The 18,923-nt window shown below is 51.6% G+C and overlaps 1 protein-coding gene across 1 annotated transcript in view; it reads right to left on the bottom strand.

The window, feature by feature from the left end:
* Positions 1-5,233: 5,233 nt before the first annotated feature.
* LOC140210942 (phosphatidylinositol 4,5-bisphosphate 3-kinase catalytic subunit gamma isoform-like) overlaps positions 5,234-18,923 on the bottom strand; it is a 26,575-nt gene continuing 12,885 nt past the window's right edge. Inside the window, exons 5-11 of the mRNA XM_072280222.1 lie at positions 14,768-14,845; positions 14,509-14,655; positions 13,966-14,056; positions 12,794-12,924; positions 11,613-11,724; positions 8,400-8,557; positions 5,234-6,385 (exon numbers count right to left, since the gene is read on the bottom strand). Of these exons, the coding sequence (XP_072136323.1) occupies positions 6,122-6,385; positions 8,400-8,557; positions 11,613-11,724; positions 12,794-12,924; positions 13,966-14,056; positions 14,509-14,655; positions 14,768-14,845 (981 nt within the window). The 3' untranslated portion in view covers positions 5,234-6,121. The remainder of the gene's footprint in view (positions 6,386-8,399; positions 8,558-11,612; positions 11,725-12,793; positions 12,925-13,965; positions 14,057-14,508; positions 14,656-14,767; positions 14,846-18,923) is intronic.

Raw genomic sequence — 18,923 nt, 5'->3', positions numbered from 1 at the left:
ACTTGACCAGCCCGCAGTGAACACTGTCACATCCACAGCCTTCCTCGGAACGGGCCGGCTATTTTTGACAGTGCTCAGTTTCATATTTCAGCTCTGTTGGCAGGTTGTGAATCACTGAAGCAGGTTCAGATGACATTTAGAGGGAGAGAGAGACCGTTTACCCTGCATCATTGCCTAAAGCGGGATTGGGATTCCGTCGAGCTTCCGGGTACGGGTGAGCATTGGGTGATCTTTGACAGGTGAAAGGCCACACTGGCTCTGTGCCAGAACCTCACAGAACCTCAGACTATGCTGGTCGTTGACACATATGACCCATTTCACAGTACAATCTGTGGCCACTTTATTATGTACCTCATGTAGTTTTTAAAATAGCCACGGAGTGTATGTTTGTAGTCTTCTGTTGCTGTAGCCCATCCACTTTAAGGTTCGATGTGCTGTGCATCCAGAGTTGCTCTTCTGCATATCACCGTTGTAATGCGTGGTTATTTCAGTTACTGTCACCTTCCTGTCAGCTTGAACCCGTCTGGACTTTCTCCTCCGACTTCTCTTATTAAAAAGGTGTTTCCACTCACAGAACTGCCGCTCACTGGATGCTTTTTTTTGTTTTTCACATCCACTCTCTGGAAACTCTAGAGACTGTTGTGCGTGAAAATCCCAGGAGATCAGCAGTTTCTGAGATACTCTGACCACCCCATCTGGCACCAACGATCATTCCACAGTCAGGGTCACTTAGATCCCATTCCGATGTTTGGGGAACAACTGAACCTCTTGACCATGTCTGCATGTTCTTATGCATGAGTTGCTGCCACATGATTGGCTGATTAGATATTTGCATTAACAAGCAGCCGGTGTACCTAATAAAGTGGCCGCTGAGTGTATGTTTTCATGTTTTGACATATAATAAAGGCATCCGTTAGTCTTGCGAGACCATGGATCTGCACCTGGAAAGTCTTCACTCTCCAGGGTGCAGGCCTGGGCAAGGTTGTATGGAAGACCAGCAATTGCCCATGCTGCAAGTCTCCCCTCTCCACGACGCCAATGTCGTCCAAGGGAGGGGCATTAGGACCCATACAGCTTGGCACCAGTGTCGTCGCAGAGCAATGTGTGATTAAGTGCCTTGCTCAAGGACACAACATGTTACCTCGGCTGGGGCTCGAACTCATGACCGTCAGGTTGCTAGTCCAATGCCTTAACCACTTGGCCACGTGCTCATATATGTTTTGATGTCCATAGGACCGATAAAGGTCATCTAATCTAAATCTTTAGCTGTCAAGTGGGGCAAAATAAAAGTGATGTTTTGGTGGGGGTGGTTTGGAGTGGAGAAGGGTTGGGGACCGATGGAAGATGCATAATTTCCTCATCGGGGCAGCATAGAGACAGTTCTGGAAGCTCTGAAAATTAACCTGTGGAAACCGGGAGCCCGAATTCCTCAAAGGCTCGAATCCCTGACTCTGCCGAGAGAGAGCCTCAGCAGAATGGATACCTTTCCGGCATCAGAATCAGAATCAGGTTTATTATCACCGGCATGTGACATGAAATTTGTTAACTTAGCAGCAGCAGCTCAATGCAATACATAATATAGAAGAAAACAAATTAAAATATTAATAATAATAATAAATAAATCAACTGCAGTATATGTATATTGAATACATTAAAAATCATGCAAAAAACAGAAACAATATATATTTAAAAAGTGAGGTAGTGTCCAAGGGTTCAATGTCCATTTAGGAATCAGATAACAGAAGGGAAGAAGCTGTTCCTGAATCGCTGAGTGTGTGCCTTCAGGCTCCTGTACCTCCTACCTGATGGTAACAGTGAGAAAAGGGCATGCCCTAGGTGCTGGAGGTCCTTATAATGGATGCTGCCTTTCTGAGACACAGCTCCTTGAAGATGTTCTGGGTACTCTGTAGGCTAGTGCCCAAGATGGAGCTGACTAGATTTACAACCCTCTGCAGCTTCTTTCGGTCCTGTGCAGTAGCCCCTCCATACCAGACAGTGATGCAGCCTGTCAGAATGCTCTCCACGGTACAAATATAAAAGCTTTTGAGTGTATTTGTTGACATGTCATATCTCTTCAAACTCTTAATGAAGTATAGCCGCTGTCTTGCCTTATCTGTAGCTGCATCGGTATGTTGGGACCAGGTTAGATCCTCAGATATCTTGACACCGAGGAACTTGAAGCTGTTCACTCTCTCCACTCCTGATCCCTCTGTGAGGATTGGTATGTGTCCTTCGTCTTACCCTTACTGAAGTCCACAATCAGCTCTTTTGTCTTACTGACGTTGAGTGCCAGGTTGTTGCTGTGACACCACTCCACTAGTTGGCATATTTCACTCCTGTACGTCCTCTTGGCACCATCTGAGAGTCTACCAACAATGGTCATACTGTCAGCAAATTTGTAGATGGTATTTGAGCTATGACTAGCCACACAGTCATGGGTATATAAAGAGTAGAGCAGTGGGCTAAGCACACACCCCTGAGGTGCACCAGAGTTGATCGTCAGCAAGGAGGATATGTTATCACCAATCCACACAGACTGTGGTCTTCCGGTTAGGAAGTTGAGGATCCAATTACAGAGGGAGGTACAGAGGCCCAGGTTCTGCAACTTCTCAGTCAGGATTGTGGGAATGATGGTATTAAATGCTGAGCTACAGTCAATGAACAGCATCCCGATGTGGGTGTTTGTGTTGTCCAGGTGGTCTAAAGCCGTGTGGAGAGCCATTGAGATTGCATCTGCTGTTGATCTATTGTGGTGACAGGCAAATTGCAGTGGGTCCAGGTCCTTACTGAGGCAGGAGTTCAGTCTAGTCATGATCAACCTCTCAAAGCATTTCATCACTGTCAATGTGAGGGCTACTGGGCAATCGTCATTAAGGCAGCTCACATTATTCTTCTTAGGCACTGGTATAATTGTTGCCTTTTTGAAACAAGTGGGAACTTCAGCCCATAGCAGTGAGAGGTTGAAAATGTTCTTGAATACTCCCAATAGTTGGTTGGCACAGGTTTACAGAGCTTTTCCAGGTACACCGTTAGGACCTTCCGCCTTGCAAGGGTTCACTCTCTTTAAAAACAGCCTAACATCAGCCTCTGAGACAGAGATCACAGGGTCATCAGGTGCAGCAGGGATCTTCACAGCTGTAGTTATAGTCTCCATTTCATAGCGAGCATAGAAGGTGTTGAGTTCATCTGGTAGTGAAGCATCACTATTGGGTTTCACTTTGTAGGAGGTAATGTTTTGCAGACCCTGCCAGAGTTGCCGTGCATCTGATGTCGCCTCCAACCTCGTTCAAAATTGTCTCTTCACCTTTGAAATAGCCCTCTGCAAATCATACCTGGTTTTCTGGTACGGGTCTGGGTTGTCAGACTTGAATGCCACAGATCCAGCCTTCAGCAGATGATATACCTCCTGGTTCATCCACGGCTTTTGGTTTGGGAATGTGCAGTAAGTCTTTGTGGGCACACACTCATCCACACAGGTTTTAATGAAGTCAGTAACAACTGCAGCATACTCATCCAGGTTCGAAGATGAATCCCTGAATATAGTCTAGTCCACCAATTCAAAGCAGTCCTGTTGGCACTCCTGTGCTTCCCTTGTCCATACCTTCTTGGTCCTCACTGCTGGTGCTGCAGTCTTCAGTCTCTGCCTATACTCAGGGAGTAGAAGTACAGCCAGGTGAGCAGACTTCCTGAAGTGAGGGCGTGGAGTAGCACAGGGCATTCTTCATGGTGGTGTAGCAATGGTCCAGTGTGTTGCGAGTGATCTGTTGATGGTAGCCAGTGTTACAGATTCAGGTTCATTAATTACATCTAAATCAAAATGCAGAGTGACTCTGTGGCTGTGGCCTGCAGACATCGGGCTCCTGTTTCAGTGCTGGACCGACTCCATGACAGTGGCCTGTAGCCATCGGGCTCCTGTACCAGCTGCAGTGAAGCCTCACAGTGCGTTACACACACAACACAGGCTGTTGCCAAACAGTTTCTACCAGACGTTCTACGTGCGTTAAACACTACATCGTGCTTAGAACTAAAGAGATTTTAAATAGTGTCAGTTGCATGTGTTTGTCTTAAAAGGCAGTGTTTTTTTGGTCACTGAGAGTTGGTGGGAAATAAATATTAAGACAATTCAGAACTGTTCTGCTCACTGTGGTTTCAAGCATTCAAGCTTGAAGATTCCAGAAACCGCCAGGAGTGGAAATTAAATGACTTCACTACTTCAACAGTTAGAAACTATGAGGAATTTGAAGGTATCTACAATCATCTTGAATGTTACAATGAAAATGAAGATTTGAAGGATGCAATTATCAAAAGCATTGAATGAAGATAGTCCACTGTCTGCACTGATTTTGTTCATTTACAGTCAATTAAAAAACATGGCAGCATACACTGAATGAATTCCTCCATCGATAACTATTAGGAACTTGTACACAGTTTTATAGTACAGTAGTAGTATTGATAGTGTTCCAATTTGTTCTGTACTTCATTTAAATATATAATTTGTTTCTCAGTTAAGTGGTAGTTTATCTTTTTATACCTTTTTAACTATTTCCATGAAACTTCAGCAAATTGAGGCAACCACTTAAATGCACTAAAATGTACTGGTCCCGATGTGTTATAATTAACCGGGAATGACTCTGTTTGCCACAATATACTGCATGTACTTTGATGTTGTTGACTTTGTCAAGCTTGGCTGGCGATGGGTGAGACTGAGCGGGCGGGATTGTAGAATCGTCACTGACATGCGCCGTGAATATCGCTTCTTGATCCCTCTACATCTCACTCCTGAAATTCCTTAATGATTTGCCAACAACTGTTTTCTGTGATGGATAATTCCACAGGTTCACCTTTCCCAGGAGAAAATAAAAATCCCCCTCATCCCAAGTCTTGTGGGCATCTCCTTATTGGGAGACCAATTCTAGACCCATAGCCTGCATTCATTTAGCCTGGAGCATCTGTGGTTTGGGTCCTGTACGGGCTGGCACAGACTCTCCCACTGTTGGGGGCATCCTGTCATGTAACCCTTTCTATCTATCAGTCTATTTATTTATTCGTAACCCTCGGATTCTGTTGGCGGCGTCAGTCTGGGGAAGACCACCTCTGGCCCCGCCAAACGTGTGAGATTGAGGTGCAAAACCTCCTGTTTGGGTGGATGCTGCGTGATGTGTCACCCTGTTACAAATCAGTACTACGAAATAACAGACAGTACATCATATGCAATTAAACAAGTTAGCTTTATAATTCTTAATTTGACTAAAGGGTTAGTGAAGTAAAACAAACAGAAAAGGGCCCATTTTAATGAAACAGTCTAACGTGCACACATCATGGTTTCCCGTCTGTTGATTCTCCATCGATTTCCCCGGGCTTCATCGACTTCCAGCCCCACTCTAAGTCCCCTCCTTTCTGGTGTCTACGACCTCTCCTTTCTAGCATCTTCTCTCTCCATCTCTCGCCGAACAAAAGACCCAGATCACCTTGGTGTCAGGCACACAGCGAGAAAACGCACTCCCCTCAATGGACGGCTCACATTCCAAAGCCCCCGTTATCTCTAACCCTAACCCAAACACTGCTGCTGCAGAAAGACCGTTACGTTAGCAGCGAAACCTGCCCCAGGGGTTACGTATCGATTGGGATACAGTGCAGGGTCAGGCTTTTCAGCCCTTTGAGCCACGCGGCCCAGGTAACCCCTGACAAATCCGATTAACCCTACCCTAATCTTGGGACAATTTACAATAACCAATTAACCTGTGTCTTTGGAAGGAACTGGAGCACCCGGAGAACACTCGACGCATTCCATGGGGAGGACGTACAGAGGATGCCTGATTTGAACTCCGAACTCCGCACCCCGCGCTGTAATACTGGTGTGCTAAGCACTCCACCACGGCGGGGCCTGATCTGCTGATGTAACGATGTGATTGCGGGACCCTGCTGGTCATTGGTAATGTAGGGTCCTGCAAGTCTGGCTCATCAGTGAGACTGACAACTGGGGAGGTGTGTAGCCTTGGTTTCTGTGCAGACCAGGGCCTCGTGCCGCAGCGTTGCCTGTTGCAGCCTCCCAGGGAAGGAGACGCTGATGTGTGGCCTGTGCCGTGACCTGTGACCTGTCCCGTGATGTGTCGCCCATTCCTCACGCCTGTTTGATCCCCATGAACATGTGGATCCACCAGTTGGCCTGCACCGTCCAGCCCAGGTTCTCACAGACACTGATCTGGTTGAGAAAGTGTTGCCGTGCCTCCTGCTCCCCGCTCCCCACCGCCAGCGCTTCCCGCAGGTAGGCGATGTCCCGTGTGCAGCTCAGCTCTGGAATCCCCGTCAGCAGCATCAGAGAGAAGAGGTTGATCAGGAGCTGGGAGTGGGCCCGCAGACTCAGGTAGGCCTGGAGACAGGTTTCCTAGAAATAAAAAGGTCAGAGGTTACAGTGCCGCTGCCCACCACAGGTAAACCACGACTGTTAAACTGGCTCAGGGTACAGTCATCGAGCACTACACAGAATCAGGCTGTTCAGCCCATCATGTCCATGCTAACCATTTTGTCTATCTACACTAATCCTCTTTGCCCACACTAAAACCTCACATAAGACCGTTTTCTAAATGAGAAGAAAATTCAAAAATCAGAGCTGCTAAAGGACTTGGGAGACCTTGTGCAGGATTCCCTAAAGGTTAACTTGCAGGCTGAGTCAGTGGTGAGGAAGGCAAATGCAATGTTGGCATTCATTTAGAAGGGTCTGAAATATAAAAGCAGGGGTATAATGCTGAGGCTTTATAAGGCATTGGTAAGGCCTCACCTGGAGTATTGAGAGCAGTTTTGGGCCCTTCATCTGAGAAAAGATGTGCTGACGTTGGAGGAGGACCAGAGGAGGCTCGTGAGAATGATTCTGGGAAAGAAAAGGTTAACGTAAGAGGAGCACTTGATGGCTCAGGGCCTGTTCTTGCTGAAGTTTAGAAGAATAAGAGGGATCTCTATGAAACCTAAAGGCCTAGATAGAGTGGATGTGGAGAGGATGTTTTGTATAGTGAGAGAGCCCAGGACTAGAGGGCACAGCCTCAGAATAGAGGGGTATCCAGTTAGAACAGAGATGATGTGGAATTTCTTCAGTCAGAGGGTAGTGAATATGTGGAATTCGTTGCCACAGATGCCTATACAGTCCAAATCATTGAGTATATTTAAAGCGGAGGTTGATAGGTTCTTGGTTAGTCAGGGTGTCAAAGGTTACAGGGAGAAGCTGGAGAGACGGATAATAAATCCAACATGATGGAATAGGGGAGCAGACTTGATGGGCTGAATGGCCTATTTCTGTTCCTATGTCTTATAGTCCTATATTTTTCTCTGCCTTGCCTATTTTTAGTGTCTGCCCAAGTGCCTCTTAAATGCAGAACATCAGCCCTGGTCTTTTAGAGTCACAGAGTAGGACAGCAACAGGAACAGGCCCTTTGGCCCATCTAGTCTGTGCTGGACTGCTATTCTGCTGAGTATCGTGGGCTACCGTTCAGTGTTGAGGGTGGGACAGAGTCATCGGACAGGGAAACAGGCCGTTTGGCCCGACTCCTTGTTGCCGACCAACAGTTTGAGGAGGTTCGGTACGTCATCCAACAGTGTTGGAAATTTCTACAGACGTGGAGTTGAGAGTTGTTCACAGTTGGGACTGGCTGCATCACCATCTGGAATGAAGGCTCAAAAACTGAGGATTGAAAGAGACCGCAAAGGGTAGAAAACTCAGTTTCCCCAGCCTCGGGGACAGCTTCAAAAGGCCGTGCCTCGAGAAGGCGGCATCCTCACTATCCAGGACGTGCTCTCCACGTTCTCATTGCTACCATCGAGGAGGAGGTACAGGACCCTGATAACACAAACTCAACCAGGTCCCACATGAAGGCTGCTCAAGAAAGTTTAGATGCGTGACAACCAGGATGAGCTAGTAGATGGGATTCAACATTGACTTCATGGGAGATTGATAGAGATGGTTGCCTCTCTGACTGGAGATCTTTGACCAGTAGTGTGTGGCAGGGATCAGTGCTGGGCCCGTTGTTTGTCATCTATATCAGTGATCTGGATGATAATGTGGTTATCTGGATTAGCAAATGTGCAGATGACGCCAAGGTTGGGGGTGCAGTGGACAGCAAGGAATATCTTGTTGAAGGATCTGCATCAGCTGGAACAACGGGCTGAAAAACGGCAGATGAAATTTAATGCGGACAAGATCGAAGTGCTGCACTTCGCTGGGACCAACCAGGGTAGGTACGGCACTGAGGAGTCTGGTAGAACAAACTTCAACAGGCTTCTTGCTTTGTCCACCTACAGCTGTTCAGAATCATCCCCGGATACCGAGGGAGTCGGTGAGTGGGTGGGGGGGGGGGGGAGTGAGAAACTCCTTCCCAGCCTCCTGGCGCCTGCTACCATGGCTCGGTCACCTTGAACCTCTGGAAGTAAAGGCTCGGTCTCCTGTTCACCCGTCCCATCACGTAGAGGAAGTCTGGCGTCAGGACGAAGGGTACCCGCTCCCGGTTTACCCCCAGAATCCGCTTCCTGTTGCCCAGGATGTGACCAAAGTCAACGTGGAATAAGTTCCCTGTGGAAGGAGGAACAATGGAAGAAAAATAAATGTTCACTTTTGAATCTCCTCCCAAATCACTTTCAGGGCTTCCCAATGCACCCGGTGACTTAGAATGTAGAGTGGGGAACACAGATCAGGAATGGGCCTTTCAGCTCACTTTGTAACAAATTAACCTAATCATGGCCGATTTTTATTATCCTCAATGTTGTTTATTTACCTGTTTTGTTATATTTGCACAATTTGTCTTCTTTTGCAGGTTGGTTGTTTGTCAGACTTTGTGTGTAGTTTTTCTTTGATTCTATTGTATTTCTTTATTTTCCTGAGAATTCCTGCAAGAAAATGAATCTCAGGGTTGTATATGGTGACATATGTGTACTTTGTAGTAAATTTACTTTGAGCTTTGATTTTTAAAAATCTCTTGTGTCTGTACGTGGTCCCTTCTCTGTGTGTTTAAGTGCCTGTGTAGGAGCTTCATAAATCCCAACATTCAAAGTACATTTATTATCAAAGTATTTATGTAGTATACAACCCTGAGATTCCTTTTTCACAGACAGCCTCTGTTGTATTCATCTCTTCCAGCAGGGCATTCCAGGCCCCAAGCACTCTCTGAATAAAAAAATTTGCTCCACACATCTCACCTGAAATGCTTGCCCTCTGGTGTGTGACGTTTAGACCCTGGGAAAAGATACCGGCTCTCTATCCTACCTCTGCGACTTGTAATCTTACAGAATTCCATCAGGTCTCCCCTCAGCCTCCGACACTCCAGAGAAAGCAACCCAACCTCTCGTCTGGTGAACCTCTTCTGCACCCTCTCCAAAGCCTTGTTGTTCTTCCTGTAACAGGGCGAACCAGAACTGAAAGCACTACTCTAGACATTGTCCATCTAGAGTTTCATAAAGCTCTAGACGTGGTCCATCTAGTGTTTTATAATGCTCTAGATGTGGTCCATCTAGAATTTTATAAAGCTCTAGACATGGTCCATCTAGAGTTTTATAAAGCTCTAGATGTGGTCTGGTCCATCTAGAGTTTTATAAAGCTCTATACGTGGTCCATCTAGAGTTTTATAAAGCTCTAGACGAGGTCTGGTCCATCTAGAATTTTATAAAGCTCTAGATGTGGTCTGGTCCATCTAGAGTTTTACAAAACTCTAGACATGGTCCAAATAGGAAGTTATAAAACACAACTTCTGACTCTTCATTTCAATGCTTTGGTAACAGTGGCAAGCATGCATTATTCCTTCTTTACCACCCTATTGTCCAGTGCAGCAAAAACAAACACAGGTCAAGTAACAGCCGTTCCTGCAGTGTGCACAGCACATCCCACAAACTGCTTTGTGATTACAACCAAATCTGCTGCCTCTGTGAATGATCTTGGCCGAAGGATGATTATTGCTGACAACTAGCCCATCCAGGGTGAGGTGGGGGGGCGCAGGGCTTCACTGTGGCACAGCAGTTGGCGGTGCCGTGTTCAATTCCGGTAAGGAGTTTGAATGTTTCCCCCGTGACCGTGTGGGTTTCCTCCGGGTGCTCTGGTTTCCTCCCACAGTCCAAAGACATATGGGTGAGTCTTACTGAGTTGCGGGCTTGCTATGCTGGTACTGGAAGCATGGACTGTGTTGGTCGTTGATGGAAACAATGCATTTCATTGTTTTTTTTCTACGTTTCACTGTATATGTGACTAAGCAAGCTGATCTTTACATCTTTTACAACTTTAATTTTTAAGAAGGCATAGGTAGCCCGGGCACGTGGCCAAGTGGTTGAGGCATTCGACTAGCGATCTGAAGGTCGTGAGTTTGAGCCCCAGCCGAGGATACGTTTTGTGTCTTTGAGCAAGGCACTTAACCACACATTGCTCTGCGACGACACTGGTGCCAAGCTGTATGGGTCCCAATGCCCTTCCCTTGGACAACATCGGTGTCGTGGAGAGTGGAGACTTGCAGCATGGGCAACTGCCGGTCTTCTGTACAACCTTGCCCAGGACTGTGCCCTGGAGAGTGAAGACTTTCCAGGCGCAGATCCCTGGTCTTGAAAGACTAATGGATGCCTAGGTAGCCCGGGGTGATGGCTCACCGTGGAATGCCTGGGAGATGGGACTGGGTCGGGGAGGTGTGGGGACAGGCGCATCACCAGTAGATTAACTAACCCTCTAATCCACTAACCAACCAATGTACACACCACCCAAAAACCAACCAACCGATCAATTGACCACTCCACCAACTAACCAACTGATCAACTGACCACTCCACCAACTAACCAACTGAGTAACCAACCACTCCAACTAATAAACTGATCAACCAACCACTCTACCAACTAACCAACCGAGCAACAGACCACTCCACCAACTAACCAACTGAGTAACCGACCACTCCTCCAACTAATCAACTGATCAACCAACCACTCTACCAACTAACCAACCGATCAATCGACCACTCTACTAACTAACTGACCGACTGATTTATTTCTTGAAGCGGAGTGTGGAGTTGGCCCACCAGCCCTTTGAGCCTCACCACCCCAGCAACACCCAACCTAATCACAGCACAATTTACAATGACCAATGAACCCCCCCTCCCCGTACGTCCTTGGACTGTGGATGGAAGCTGGAGTACCCGGGGAAAATCCACGCACTCCAGGGAGAGGACGCCAGAACTGAACTCTAAACTCCATCGCCCCAAGTAGCAGTAACACTGCACTCAGCACCCCGTTACTGTGGCATCCTCACAACCACCCACAAACCCAGCCCACAATCAACCAACCAATGCAGACATCTGAAGTCTGCTGAGTGGTACAATTAGGCAGACCTGTGATCTCATTATGACTTTACACCTTGTTGTCTGCCTGCACTACACTTTCTCTGTGTCTGTAACACTTTACTCTGCATTCTGCTACTGTTTTGCCACGTAGATCCTCAGTGCTCTGTGTAATGGTCGGATCTGTATGAACAGGGCGCAAGACAAGCCTCTCACTGTAGCCCGGTACACGTGACAATCATAAACCAATTTCAATTCCATTCTCAAAGACCCAGGCTGGAGGGTCTGTTGCCAGTGTCAGAGGTCATAGGGCGGAGGTTGTACCTTTTCCCGTGATCATGACGTTGTCGTTGTGTCGGTCACCGATGCCCAGGACGTAGGTAGCGACACAGTAGCCGGCACAGGAGGTGACGAAGGTCTCCATTGCGCGGTGGTACTGAGGAGCAGAGGTAGTCAGAATGGACAGCACGAAACCCCCAGCAAACCCTGCAAATTACCCTGGGATCTGTGAGAGGGGCAGTACTGAGGGAGAGTCACACTGTGGGAGGGGTGGAACTGAGGAAGGGTCACACTGTGGGAGGGGTGGTACCGAGGGAGGGTCACACTTTGAGAGGGGTGGTACTGAGGGAGGGTCACACTGTGGGAGGGGTTGGTACTGAGGGAGGGTCACACTGTGGGAGGGGTGGTACCGAGGGAGGGTCACACTGTGGGAGGGGTGGTACTGAGGGAGAGTCACACTGTGGGAGGGGTGGTACCGAGGGAGGGTCACACTGTGAGAGGGGTGGTACTGAGGGAGGGTCACACTGAAGGAGGGGTGGTTCTGAGGGACGGTCACACTGTGGGAGGGGTGGTATTGAGGGAGGGTCACACTGTGGGAGGGTGGTACCGAGGGAGGGTCACACTGTGGGAGGGGTGGTACCGAGGGTGGGTCACACTGTGGGAGGGGGCGGTACTGAGGGAAGGTCACACTGTGGGAGGGGTGGTACTGAGGGAGGGTCACACTGTGGGAGGGGCGGTACTGAGGGAAGGTCACACTGTGGGAGGGGTGGTACTGAGGGAGGGTCACACTGTGGGAGGGGTGGGTACTGAGGGAAGGTCACACTGTGGGAGGGGTGGTACTGAGGGAGGGTCACTCTGTGGGAGGTGTGGTACTGAGGGAGGGTCACACTGTGGGAGGGGTGGGAACTGAGGGAGGGTCACACTGTGGAGGGGTGGTACTGAGGGAGGGTCACACTGTGGGACGGGTGGTACTGAGGGAAGGTCACACTGTGGGAGGGGTGGTACTGAGGGAGGGTCACTCTGTGGGAGGTGTGGTACTGAGGGAGGGTCACACTGTGGGAGGGGTGGAACTGAGGGAGGGTCACACTGTGGAGGGGTGGTACTGAGGGAGGGTCACACTGTGGGAGGGGCGTGGGAGTTATGGTGAAGGTGAGGAGAGGGTATGTTGGAACAAGAGGGGGTGATGATACGAGGGGTTTGGAGGGGTGAGGTGATGAGGGACTTACATCTTCCTCCACCGGCAGCTTGTCCCTCAGCCAGTCGTGCAGTGCATCATTCTTGAATGCACCACTGTTTCCACCCTTCATCCGCTGCACGGCTGCAATGGTGGCTGCGTCTCCCACTGCCTCGATCATTCCTGTATCGCACATGGAGCCACATGTGAACCCCCAGCTTCTCCCCCACCCCAGTGCGGCAGGAAATGTGCAGCAATGCGCCTGCACCAAAAGCAGCTAGAACCACTTGACAATGCATTAGCACCAATGCATGTAGTGCAACAGAACAACACATTAGCAATAATGCAAATGGAAACACAGACTTCATCAGCACTAATGCATTGCATGCATGAGCAGTAATGCAGTTGGAAGCATGCATCAATGCATGGGCTGTAATAAGGCTGAAACCACAAAACCAGGTACCAGCAATAACATATCACCAGCAACACTGTTGGGATTAAGCAGCAACACATCGGCACCAACGCAGCCGGATGGTGAGCTGAACCAATAAGCAAACCCCGCTGGGACGGGGCGGGGCGCAACAGCAGCAAAGCAATCTGAGTGACACTGATCAGCTCCTGTGGTGTGATAGGACAACCAGCTGCTGAGTACGTGCCGACCCTGTGAGGGACAGTGTCTGACAGTCAAAGGCAAAGGGAAAGGTTCTGTGGATACCAGGGGTGGGGGAGAGAGGGAGAGGGGGGGGAGGAGGGATAGAGTGGGAAGGGAAGATGGTGAAGGGTGAGGGGGAAGAGGGGAGAAGAAGGGGAAGAGGAGGGGTGGGGGGTGGGTGGAAGGGGAGAAGAGAAAGGGGGAGGGGAGAGGGGGGGTAGAGGGAGAGAGTGGGAGAGGGGGGAAGGGGAAGAGGGGGGAAGGTGGAGGGGAGAGGGGGAGGGGGGGAAGAGGGGAAAGAAGAGAAAGGGGGAAGAGTGGGGAGAGAGAGGGAAGGGGAAGGTGGAGGGGAGGGGGAGGTGGGGGTAGAGAGAGGTAGGGAAAGTGAGAATAACAGAGGGAGAGAGAAAATCAAAGAGAATGAGAATGAAAGAGAGAGCAAGAAAGATACGAGAGAGGGAAGGGAAAATGAGAGAGGGAACGAGTGTGAGAAAGTCAGAGAACGAGAAAGCGAGAGAGTGTGACAGAAAGAGGAGGGAGGAAAGGGGCAAAGAGGGAGAGGAAGGATTTACCCATGTTGTGTCCCGTGGCGATGCAGCCGTAGGGAATGAGGTTCAGATCCAGTGCGTTCTCCTGCCAGATGGAATCCATTATCACCAGCGTCTGTGGGGGAGAGGAAGGGGGAGGGGAGAGGAAGGGGGAGGGGGGAGGGGGAGGGTGGGGGAAGGGGAGAGTGGAACAGTATTCACCCTGAGTTGACCACTGGTCTGACTTTGACCTTGGTCCAGGTCCAACCCTGAGAGCTGGGGTTGCCCTGGAGTCCAGCACCGAATTGTTCCCCCACCAACATTTTGTGCTGACACCCACGGATGTTGCCTTCCCCACCACACCCCAAACCCCCCACCCTCCCATCTCAACCTTCCCACCTCAAACTCTCCTCCGCAAGCTCCCGTCTCTCACCCCTCTCACCCTCCCTCACTACTCCCTCCTCCTCATTCCCCCCCCATTCATTTCCTTCATAGTCAGCTGCCCCTCCCAATATCAGCTCCGACCCTCCCTGGGGAGCAGGGCGGATGAAAGCACAACGGTCCGGTTGGCGTCTGTGGGGCCGTTACCTGGAGGATAAGCATGTCCTGCCGCAGGTCGTCACCGTGTTTGAAGATGATGACGACGGGTGGCTGTGCCGGGGCCTCGGGATCGGCTCGGCTGAACTCCAACCACAGCGGCTTCTGCTTGGACGCCAAAACCCTGCAGCGCTCGACCTGGAGAGGGGCAGGGGGACAGGCAGCTCATTCACTGACCCCCAAACTCACCGTCCTGGTCCTGCACGCCCCCTCCCACCCTGCCAGGGTCAACCCAGCCCGAGCTCCTCACCAGGATGTGACCGGCTCTGATGTGTGGGTCATAGGGCGTCACAAAGTGCTGGGTAGCTCGACCGTTCCTAGCAGCCTCCTAGGCCTCCAGACTCGATCTTCTCCCATAGCCCCCTCCTCTCTCATCCCACCCTCTCCCAACTCCACCCCAACCCCACCCCTCACCCCCACCCAACCACCAACCCCTCCCCTCCCACCCTCTCATCCCAACCCCTCCCCTCCACCCTCCCACCCAACCCCCCCAACCCCTCCCACACCCACCCATCCCAACCCACCCCCTCCCCTCCCACCCTCTCATCTCAACCCCTCCCCTCCCACCCTCTCATCTCAACCCCTCCCCTCCCACCCTCTCATCACAACCCCTCCCCTCCCACCCTCTCATCCCAACCCCTCCCCTCCCACCCTCTCATCTCAACCCCTCCCCCCCACCCTCATCCAACCCCCTCCCCTCCCACCCTCCACTCACACCCTCCCCTCACACCCCCATCCACCCTCCCCACCACCCACTCACCAACCCCCCCCTCCACCCTCTCATCTCAACCCACCCCTCCACCCCTCACTCAACCCTCCCCTCACCCTCTCACCCACCCCACCCCTCCACCCTCCATCTCAAACCCCCCCCACCCACCCTCTCATCTCAACCCCTCCCCTCCCACCCTCTCAACTCAACACCCCCCCTCCCACCCTCTCATCTCAACCCCTCCCCTCCCACCCTCTCATCTCAACCCCCCCTCCCACCCTCTCATCTCAACCCTCCCCTCCCACCCTCTCATCTCAACCCCTCCCCTCCCACCCTCTCATCTCAACCCCTCCCCTCCCACCCTCCACTCAACCACCCCCTCCCCACCCTCTCATCTCACCCACCCTCCCCCTCCAACCACACCCCTCCCACCCCCTCCCTCACCACCCTCCCACTCCCACCCCACCCCCTCCCCACCCACCCTCTCATCTCAACCCCTCCCCTCCCACCCTCTCATCTCAACCCCTCCCCTCCCACCCTCTCATCTCAACCCCTCCCCTCCCACCCTCTCATCTCAACCCCTCCCTCCCACCCCTCATCTCACCACCCCTCCCCTCCCACCCTCTCATCTCAACCCCTCCCCTCCCACCCTCTCATCTCAACCCCTCCCCTCCACCCTCCTCATCTCAACCCCCTCCCCCTCCTCACCCCTCACCTCAACCCCCTCCCCTCCCCACCCTCTCATCTCAACCCTCCCCTCCCACCCTCTCATCTCAACCCCTCCCCTCCCACCCTCTCATCTCACCCTTCCCCTCTCACCCTCTCATCTCAACCCCTCCCCTCCCACCCTCTCATCTCAACCCCTCCCCTCCCACCCTCTCATCTCAACCCCTCCCCTCCCACCCTCTCATCTCAACCCCTCCCCTCACACCCTCTCATCTCAACCCCTCCCCTCTCACCCTCTCATCTCAACCCCTCCCCTCTCACCCTCTCATCTCAACCCCTCCCCTCACACCCTCTCATCTCAACCCCTCCCCTCACCACCCTCTCATCTCAACCCCTCCCCTCTCACCCTCTCATCTCAACCCCTCCCCTCTCACCCTCTCATCTCAACCCCTCCCCTCTCACCCTCTCATCTCAACCCCTCCCCTCTCCACCCTCTCATCTCAACCCCTCCCCCTCACACCCTCTCATCTCAACCCCTCCCCTCACACCCTCTCAACCCCTCCCCTCACACCGTCTCATCTCAACCCCTCCCCTCCCACCCTCTCATCTCAACCCCTCCCCTCACACTCTCTCAAATCAACCCCTCCCCTCCCCCTCTCATCTCAACGCCCCCCTTCGACGTCCCCTCGTCTGCCCTCAACCCTTGCTGCTTCCTTCCTTTCTTCTCTCTTCACCTGCCCTCAGCTGGAATCAACGATTTCCATGGACGCCTTGCCTAACTGTATTGGCCCATGACACAAAAAAGGTTGGGAACTTCCGCCTGAAACCCTTCGCTCTTCTTACCTCTCCTCCTCCCCCCCCTCCTCTCCTCCCCCTCCTCTCCCCCCCCTCCTCTCCCCCTCCCTCTCCCCCCTCCTCTCCCCTCCCCCTCCCCCTCCTCTTCTCCCTCCTCCCCTCCCTCCTCCCCCCCCTCCTCCCCCTCCCCTCCCCCTCCCCCTCTCCTCTCCCCCCTCCTCTCCCCCCCTCCCCCTCCTCCCCCCCTCCTCTCCCCCCCTCCCCCTCCTCCCCCCCTCCTCTCCTCCCCCTCCTCTCCCCCCCTCCTCTCCCCCTCCCTCTCCCCCCTCCTCTCCCCCTCCCCCTCCTCTCCTCCCTCCTCCCCTCCCTCCTCCCCCCCTCCTCCCCTCCTCCTCCCCCCCTCCTCCCCCCTCCCCTCCCCCCCTCTCCCCCCTCCTCTCCCCCCCCTCCCCCCTCCTCCCCCCCTCCTCCCCCCCCTCCTCCCCTTCCTCCCCCCCTCTGCCGATGCTGGAAATCCAGGGGAACAGACACTGGAGGAACTCAGTAGGTCAGGCAGAATCCACGGAAATGAATAAATGGTTGACATTTCAGACCGACACCCTTCTTCAGCTCCTGTTTATTCAGTTCTGCGCCTGTTATTGTTCTACCTTGTACTATCTCAACAGGTTGACTGCCTCTGCCAAAGGAGGTGTAAGGTGCTCCTTCCCTCCACTAGCCTGCAGAACACCCTTGGGCAAGGTGTAGCACCGGCTTAGCCCCCCACTCTCCCCACCCCACCTCGATCAGGGTCACGTGAAGCCATGGGAGCAGGTGGTAGGTGGTCGTACGAGCAGCTGGTGCACATCACAAGTCCTGGTTATTCAACCACTGACACCAGGCAGACAATCTCTGAAGAGATTGATAATGGCTGGGGTCATTTGTCTTGCAAAGACACTGCCCAGAAGGTGGCAATGGCAAACCACTTGTGTAGAAAAACTTCCCAAGAACATTCATGGCCATGGAAGGACCAGGATCGCCCACGTCATACGACACGGCTCATAATGAACAAATGAACTACCTCAAGGCACCGTGTAATCATCTTATCTGTATGAACAATATACAAGACAAGTTGTTCACTGTAACAAACCAACTTAACACAGACCCTCCCCTATCACCCTGGGGCAGGCTGACCCCACAGCTGGTGGAGGAGATGGACCTTGGGCCCCCACAGGGGAGGTATGGATCTGAGGGAGTCTCAGTCCTGGGTGGGACAGGGTGGGATATTCGTTGGTCCTTTGGCCCTGAAGCAGGAACCCCTCCCCCTGAGATAGCTCCTTCCCTACACCCACTGCAGTTAAGAAGATGTGTGACGTGTTGGTCTTCATTAGTCAGGGGACTGAGTTCAAGAGCTGGGAGGTAATGTGGCAACTCTATAAAACCCTGGTTAGACCACAACTGGAATATTGTGTTCAGTTCTGGTCCCCTCATTAGAGGAAGGATGAGGGAGGTTTAGAGAGGGTGCAGAGCAGGTTTACCAGGATGAGAGCATGTCTTATGAGGATAGGCTGAGTGAGCTGGGGATTTTCTCTTTGGGGTGAAGAAGGATGAGATGTGACAAGATAGAGGTTTACAAGAGGTGTGCAGTTTTTGGTCCCCTAATCTGAGGAAAGACATCCTTGCCATAGGGGGAGTACAAAGAAGGTTCACCAGATTGATTCCTGGGATGGCAGGACTTTCATATGATGAAAGGCAGGGTCGACTAGGCTTATACTCATCGGAATTTAGAAGATTGAGGGGGGAATCTTATTGAAACAGTATAAAATCCTAAAGGGATTGGACAGGCTAGATGCAGGAAGATTGTTCCCGATGTTGGGGAAGTCCAGAACGAGGGGTCACAGTTTGAGGATAAAGGGGAAGCCTTTTAGGACCGAGGTTAGGAAAAACTTCTTCACACAGAGTGGTGAATCTGTGGAATTCTCTGCCACAGGAAACAGTTGAGGCCAGTTCATTGGCTATATTTAAGAGGGAGTTAGATATGGCCCTTGTGGCTAAAGGGATCAGGGGGATGTGAAGAGAAGGCAGGTACAGGGTTCTGAGTTGGTATGATCAGCCATGATCCGTACTGAACGGCGGTGCAGGATCGAAGGGCCGAATGGCCTACTCCTGCACCTATTTTCTATGTTTCTATGTAAGCTTGAATTTATGGTGCCTCAATGAAGTTATGGGCGTCAATCATGAGTTTGTATTTTAAAGCAAG

Source organism: Mobula birostris, chromosome 16 (assembly GCF_030028105.1).
Source record: "Mobula birostris isolate sMobBir1 chromosome 16, sMobBir1.hap1, whole genome shotgun sequence".
NCBI classification, from domain to species: Eukaryota; Metazoa; Chordata; class Chondrichthyes; order Myliobatiformes; family Myliobatidae; genus Mobula; species Mobula birostris.
The sequence above is the reverse complement of the archived record's forward strand: the minus strand, read 5'-3'. Positions and strand labels throughout refer to the sequence as shown.